At 55.7% G+C, this 7,394-nt stretch overlaps 1 protein-coding gene across 1 annotated transcript; it reads left to right on the forward strand.

Moving 5' to 3' along the window:
• Positions 1-1,512: 1,512 nt before the first annotated feature.
• Positions 1,513-6,757, forward strand: LOC135576516 (SUN domain-containing protein 3-like). The gene is made up of 8 exons (XM_065042699.1): positions 1,513-1,824; positions 3,085-3,143; positions 3,606-3,802; positions 4,375-4,459; positions 4,849-4,964; positions 5,136-5,303; positions 5,819-5,911; positions 6,602-6,757. The coding sequence occupies exons 1-8, from the start codon at positions 1,760-1,762 to the stop codon at positions 6,755-6,757; spliced, it is 939 nt and encodes a 312-aa protein (XP_064898771.1). The 5' UTR covers positions 1,513-1,759.
• The last annotated feature ends 637 nt before the right edge of the window (positions 6,758-7,394 follow it).

The raw sequence follows: 7,394 nt of genomic DNA on the forward strand, positions 1-7,394 counted from the left end.
GGCCACTTGGGGACCCCCACATTTGGGGGAAGGAGAATTTCCCCCCTCCCCCCTGGATCTTGGGGTCCCTCCCCTCCAGGTTTGGGGGGGCCCTTTCCCCTCCCCTCAAGTCCCCCCCAAAATTCTGCCAAACCAGCTTTGGGTCGAGTGTGTCAAACCAACTAAACTGGAGGAACCCCAGGGGACAACGGGGCCATCAAGGGCCATCAGAGGCCACCTTTGTGACAGCCAGATGGCCGTGGCCACCATGGGGACGGTCACCATCAGGGGACACCACAGGGGACAGTCAGGGCCACCAGGGTCACCGCAGGGGTGGCCGTGGCCACTGGGGACGTGAGCAGGGTCACCGTGGGGTCAGGGCCACCACTGGGACGGTCGGGGCCACCGTTGGGTCAAGGCCACCGCGGGGTCAGGGTCACCACGGGGTCAAGGCCACTGTGGGGACGGTTGCGGACGGGAACCAAACAAGGTGACACCAGTTCTTGGAACCCTGTCGGAGCCATCAGCTCTGTGTGAAGGGGGGAACACGGGGAACCTGGAGGGCACATGAGGGTCACAGCAGGGGACACGTCCCCCACTTTTCTCCCCTTCCCCCCTCCATGACCCAGAGAGACGTATCAGCTTCTGCATTTACATAACAGAGCTCCCTGTCAGCACGGCTGTGTCAGGAAATCCAGGATCCACAGCACTCTAAGGTCTGCAGCCTTTACCCGTGCGTTTGGGGAACACTGGAAATGGCAGTCATTGCCAGCTTCGCTCGTTTTCATAGCGCCAAATGTCAGCGAAAGGCACCAGCACGAAGCAGCCGGTGCCTCCTGCAGCCGGCCAAGCCAACAAAGGCGGTTGCCGGCCAGTATAGAATGTTACGTTTCAAAAGCTCCAACTGCTCCTCCAGCTTTAGTCCAGGAAGGTTCGTTCCGACTTCAGCCGTGAGGTTGAGAATCTTCTTACTCCATCAGCTTCTGAAACCATTTCTACCAAAGCAGAAGGCGCAGGCAGTATTGTAACAAGCGCTGATTGTGCACAGCCCGACATCAACGGTCAGCACAAGGTCAGGAAAAACTCCTGCGGCACTGAGGATGAATTTGGTGCCTCTCACCCTCGTCTCCTCTTCTGCTGTGGCCACCACATGGAGAGGTAACACAGCCAGACAGAGTGACAGCACAGGTGGCCAATCAGAGAGAGTGTCACCTCAGGGAAGGGCAGGCCCAGGCAGAGTGCCAGCCCAGGCAGCCAATCAGAGGTCAGATCTCAGTTGAGGGGCGGGCACTGCACTGCAGCAACCTGAGCAGCCACTGACCAATCAGAGCCAGCGTCACCTCAGGGAAAGGGTGGCCCAAACCAGGGCAGAGTGACAGACCGGGTGACCAATCAGAGAGAGCGTCACTTCAGGTGAACTGCATCTGAGCAGCCTGACCAGCTGGGGGCCAATCAGAGGCCACTCTCAGGGAAGGGCAGGCCCCAAACAGGGCAGAGTGACGGCCCAGGGGACCAATGCGAGGCAGCGTCACCTCATGGGGGAGATGTCCCTTGCAGACAGGACTGCAAGACCCGCTCCTGCCAGGTTGGACTTTGCCTCCAAACGTGGCGCAGCCTCTTCCATTGTGACATCACCCACTGCCGTTGTGTCACAAAGCAGCGTCAGCGCTGAGGTCGGCACAGCAGGGGATAAGACCAGGGGTCTCCCTGCGCCTCGGTCACTCTCGATCTTGAGGGAACCGAGATCGCAGAGTTTTTGGCTCATTCCTGAGCAAGGAAGATGCTTGTTACCTGCACCTCAGCAGGTACCAAGGGACACACAGAGAAGGTTGAACGTCTGAACGGGTATGTTTGAAAACTCCTCCTCCCCTTTCCCCAGGTGTGTTTTCCACCTCGTCAGCTGGGGTGGGTGGAGGGTGGGCAGGAGAGGAACAGGAGGGCAGCCTGAGAGCTGGGTCTGGAGCTGCTGGAAGGCAGCAGCCGCCTTTCAGTCTCTTCATGAACGTGAGGGCCGGGCCCAGAAAGCCTTTGATCTCTGCAGAATGAGGAACAGGTCCATTTTGGATGGGACAGAGAGAGTCCCAGGGGTGGCCCAGACACAGCCTGCCGCAGTAATTGTGAGAGCTCAGCTCCGTCCTGTGTTGTGCTCTGCAGGGTGGGTTCTGTCCCTCAGCCTGCTTGGTTTTCCTCTCCACGGGGACCAGAAGGACACCAGCGTGTCCTCTGTTGGCCGTGGGTCTGACTTGTGTTCCTGACAGAGGAGGTTTCCTTGGGAAACCTGGTCAGCTCCTCACCAGGGCTCTGCCTCAGAAAAGGGGCTCAGAGTCCTCAGAGGGGTGCAAGGAGTTCTCTAGGAGAACAAAAGGGATTGTTTATTCCTGATGAGTGTCGCTGTGAGCCTGTTGAGAGCCTCCTGGAACAGGCAGGAGGAATTTCCCCCTTGCAGAGCGGTGTGTGCTGTGTCTTGGCAGATCAGGCTCAGGGCAGCAGGGCCCAGACACCGGAGTTTCTTTGGTGCTTCCTTGGTTGCCCGTTGCTTGCCAGCACGCATTGACATTCAGCCCTCCCTCCCTCTTTCCAGTCTGCATTTGTCTGCCGTTCTGCCAAGAGAAGGGCCAGAGATAACCCGGCTGCTAAAGAAACGCTGTGAGAGGGGAGACACACACCCCCCTGGCAGCTGTTGGACTGTAGGGGCACAGTCTGAACGTTCTCTTGAGAGGGTGGAGAACAGGAGCAGCACAAGTGTCCATTGAATGCTGGGCGGGAGAAACAGGCGTTTGTTGTGTCCCTTCCATTTCCAAAGAATCCCTCTCCAGCCCCACAGACACAAAGTGTGGCCACAGCTCTTGTTGCAACTCCTGCTCTTAGTCTGGAGTCAATCTTGAGCCCTTTGTCCCTAAGGAAACAATCTTTGCCGTGACAAATCCCCCACTGGTGCAGCTGGTGACACCTCCAGCAGTGACTGGAGCTGGTGCAGGACCAAGCCAATGCACACGGCAGGAACGCCAGGCTCAAGGGCTGAGTCCATGCTGCTGCTCTCCAGTCTGCTGCTGATCTGCACGGGAACCACCAGCTTCACCAGCCTTTTCTTTATCTGCTCTGCAGGACGATGAAGGTTCTCAAGGCAACAACCCTGGTGCTGCTCCTTGGTATCTTCTCTTTCGGTGAGTCTCTGCAGATCTCCGACCTGAGGACGGTGCTTTAGAAGGTACTCAGGGCTCCATCCTGCCCTGTTCCGCTTCCCCCGCTGTGAGCAGAGGAGCTCAGCCAAGAGCAGAAAGTCCCCACAGAGCTGTGCCAGTCCCTGCTCCAGCGGGACAGGTGTGGGTGAGGAAGGGCTGAGTTGCCTTCCCCAGGAGGGCTGAGCCAGGTCTCTTCAGCCAGCGAGAGGCCGTGGCTGAGCTCTCCTGCCCCAGGGGCTGAGAATCTTCTGCAGGACAAGGAGCACAGTCCAGGGCAGGGAACGTCCATCTCTTGCGGAGCCCGTACGCTATGATGGCCAATGTCAAAGACAACAGGAGGAGAGACAACTGTGGCACTTGGGAGAGACACTGAAAGGGGAGCGGGCAGCCCGAGGCATAGCCCAGCCTTAGACCAAGTTCTAAGCTCTGGTGTGTGTTCCATAGGTGTTTACCACGTGGGACGACTTGGTGCCTTAACCCCCTGGAGCACTGCAGACCTGAGCAAAGCCCTGCCCCTGCCAGACCAGCTCCGTGAGGTTCAGGAACAGCTTTATCATCTGCGCTGGAGCGCTAAGGATGTGGCTGAGCAGGCTCTGCAGGAAGGACTGAAGCAGGCAAAGCTCCCAGGCGTTACCGGACGGGTAAGGGCACGGGGCAGAAGGATCTACTCGGGGGTTTTATTCTCCATCCGCATGTATCCTACTCCATTCCCTGTCACAGCCAACAGGCTGGTGCTGCTGGAACAAGTGCTGCCATGGCCACGCTTCCTTTTCCTGTTGCTCCACACTTCCTTATGGGGAAGAGAGAGCGTGACAGGAATGACAGCTGTCTGAGTCGAACCTTCCTCTGCGCCCAGATCTCGGGTCCTCCTCAAGGGAGGACTGGAATTAAAGAATGGTCTCAGCAGTGCAGAGTTAAGCCAGGCCTATCTCATGCCCAGAAGGCTTATCTGTCCGTGCTTCCTGGCCTGGGGTCTCTCCACAGGAAAAGCCCCTTCCCGCAGCTCCAGCATTCAGAGCACTGGAGTGAGCAGTCCCCCTTTCTGATCCCGACAATCAGAGCAGAGCAAACCTGGGAGGCTTCCAGGCAATGTGGGCGTTCCTTCCATCTGAAACGGGCCTTGTACCCGCTCACCTTGGCTGGCTTTGCAGGGGAGCTGCTTGCCCTGGTCCTTCTCCTTCCAAGAGGCGTTCTCCTTTGTGTTCCTTCCCAGGCTGTTCACGAGATCATCACTCAAGCCCTGGAGAAGCTGGAGGCAATCCAAGTCCCGATGCCGGATTACGCCCTGAAATCAGCAGGTGCTGTGACATTGTACAAACAAACCAGTTCCAAAATGCTTCCTGTCCAGATTGACAAGATGGGCATTGGAACATGCCCAGGGGCAGGAGAGAAGGGGCGAGAAGTCACGGGTCACCTCGTGCCCTAAAAGTGCCCCCACTGACAGAGCCTGTAATGGGCCAGACCCCATGGGAAACACAGAAAGGCTGGTTCACAGTCTTGTCTTTTGCCATGGCCAAATACGACAGTTTGATGACTCCCTGCTGTGTGTTCCAGAGGGGTCGAGCCAAGAAGAATAAGGGGAACCCACTGTAGGACATGGATGACAACTGAGAAGCCTTTTTCAAGTTAAAAGTGTAATATCCCTCCTGACACTGCCTGATGATCATGCTCATCTTTCAATTTCCAGGGGCAGCTGTCATTCATTCCAAGACTTCTCCATCCTTCCGAACTGGCAAAGCCAAGTTCTTCTTGTACTCCCTGCCGGTGATGGATTACATGAGGTCCCCTGAGCTTATTCTGGAGGTAGGAGCACCCAGAAGCAGTAAAACAAAGGTTGGGAGAATGAACCACACACGCTGCTCTGAGTGTCCTTCCCCCCTGTCTTTGCTCCTCGAAGATTCTTTTCCTGCCCCCTTCTCTCATGGACCTGCTCTCCTCCTGTGTCTCCCTGCTGAGTATTTCTTGTCCTTTCAGCCAGACAATCATCCTGGCAACTGCTGGCCCTTCCCAGGAAGTCAGGGACACGTGTTCATCAAGCTGTCCATGCCAGTCATTCCCAGAGCCATCACCATGGACCATGTCGCAGGGACAGCATTCCATGGAGAAAGCATCTCCGGAGCTCCCAAGGACTTTGCTGTCTATGTAAGTGATTTCTCTGGAGTTGGGGGCAGGGGGTTGCACAGCATTTCTGAGCAGGGGGTGTAGATGGGTCAAAGAGTCCATGGGCCTGAAGCTTCCTCCTGGCTCTCAGAACAAACACGCTCCTTGAGGTCATTTCCTTCCCATTGAATTCCTCTTTTTTTCAATGTACCACTCAAAAAGCAGGTTCTGGGACAAGATGCTACTCCAGGAGCCACAAGGAAAGGGAGCTGGACAGTACATGGTCCTAAACCTTCTTGGTTTCCAATCCCAGTGGCATTTGTGATCCTCAGGTCACCTCCCTCTCACTGGGAGCATCTGCTCCTTTTCTGACTGCCAGCTTGGACTCGTTGAGTGGGCAAGTGTGACGTGCTGCCCACTTGCAGCTTCTCGTCTTGTCCTTGTGCTCATCATCCTTGGACTACGTAGCTGAAATAACCCCGTACTTCACCAGCTGAAGTTCAGTCTTCCATGGTGCACCAGACGCTCTTGTTTTCTCTACCCCTGTTTTTCTGTAGGGCTTCAAGGAAGAACACGAGGAGCAGGGAAAGTTCCTGGGACAGTTCACTTTCCTGGCAGCACTGAATCCCAGTCAGACCTTCCAGCTGAAGGTATGGGGACACAGAGGGAGGGGAACTGCAGGAGAGGAGGAGAAACACGGCTGGATGGGGAGAGGCTTCCCTGCCAAAGGGTACAGGCAGCCCTGTCCTTGAGCGAGTGCCACGCTGCCTTTCTTCTGCTTTATCTCCCTGGCGGCAGATGCCTGCACTGCCGCCCTTCTCTTTCATTTTGGAGTTAAACTTCAGTGCTTAGAAGTGCCACAGTTGAAGATGGAATCAGCTTGATTGGACCCCAAGTGCACACAAGCGGCCGCATCCTGTAGGATGCACGACTGCTGGTCTGCCAGTTAGAGACCAGTAATACTGGGCTTCCTGAGGGCTCTGTTGGTGCTGGCAGTGAGTAGTGACAGGGAGGCCATTCTGTTTCCATGGCTTTCTAGAGAAGGCAACAAGACATTATACTGACCCCAGCACTGGGTCTTCTGACTGTGGAAACCTGTGCCCCAAAGCAGGCGAGAACTTTCCAGTGTATTTGCTGAGGCATCTGGTAGCTGCTTCTTCCTTTGCTGTTCTCATGGCCCAGTGGGGTAGAGCAGGATAAGAACATCTGGACCACCACAGGTCAAAGCCCCCGCGGGGCAGCAGGAAGGAAGTTGCTGATTGAGGCTGTTGCTGCGGCACTTCTGTCAGTGCTCACGTGCCAGAGAGGAAAAGGCGACTCATTTCTTCTTGTCGTTGCAGAACGAGCTCCCTGGGGTCGTGAATTACATCAGGCTGCAAGTGCTGAGCAACTGGGGCCACCCGGACTACACCTGCCTGTATCGGTTCAGGGTGCACGGTGATCCGCCCAAAGACGGGGGAGACACGGCAGTTTCATCTGTCAATAAATTCCATTAGTGTTCACCCAGCCGAGTTCCCGTCTGCTTTGCCTGTGATGCTGCCTGGTCCTCTCTGAGCTCACTGGAGCTCCCCGTCCTTCTCTAAACCCACCAGCTTATGGGAGACTTCAGGAGTCCGCAGCAAGATTGTCCTAATTAAAAGAAACAGGAAAACTCAGTCACAAATCTGCAGAAAGCCTGACATCCACACTCTTGCTGTGACACAGGAACATCAGCAAGGCCCTGCCTGGACACCAGAGATTAAATTAATGGACAGTTTGCCTATGCAAGAAGCAACTAAGGATCGACTGAGTGGAACCATCTGTTGTTACCTGTTTTCACAAGAGGCACGTGCTGCTTCAGCTTCCATCTTTCAGTCTGTTGCCGATGAGAAAATGGAAGTGTGGGTTTTTGTGAGAAGGAAACCTTAACAGGAAAGTGGGTTCATGGACTTATTTGCCTCTCTGGGCACATATTGAGTTAATAGCCCGGGAACGTTACAGAGTGATGAGCAAAGCAATCCCAGGACACTTAAGAGATCCCATAACCACACGAGTCTGTCTTTCCTTTTGACCCGAGCTCCCCAAGCCCCAAGGCAGGAGCAGGCAGGGCAGTCGTGCACTCGGGCCGTACCAGGGAGGAGAGGGCAGGACCAG

This window comes from Columba livia, chromosome 28, assembly GCF_036013475.1.
Source record: "Columba livia isolate bColLiv1 breed racing homer chromosome 28, bColLiv1.pat.W.v2, whole genome shotgun sequence".
Taxonomy (NCBI): Eukaryota; Metazoa; Chordata; class Aves; order Columbiformes; family Columbidae; genus Columba; species Columba livia.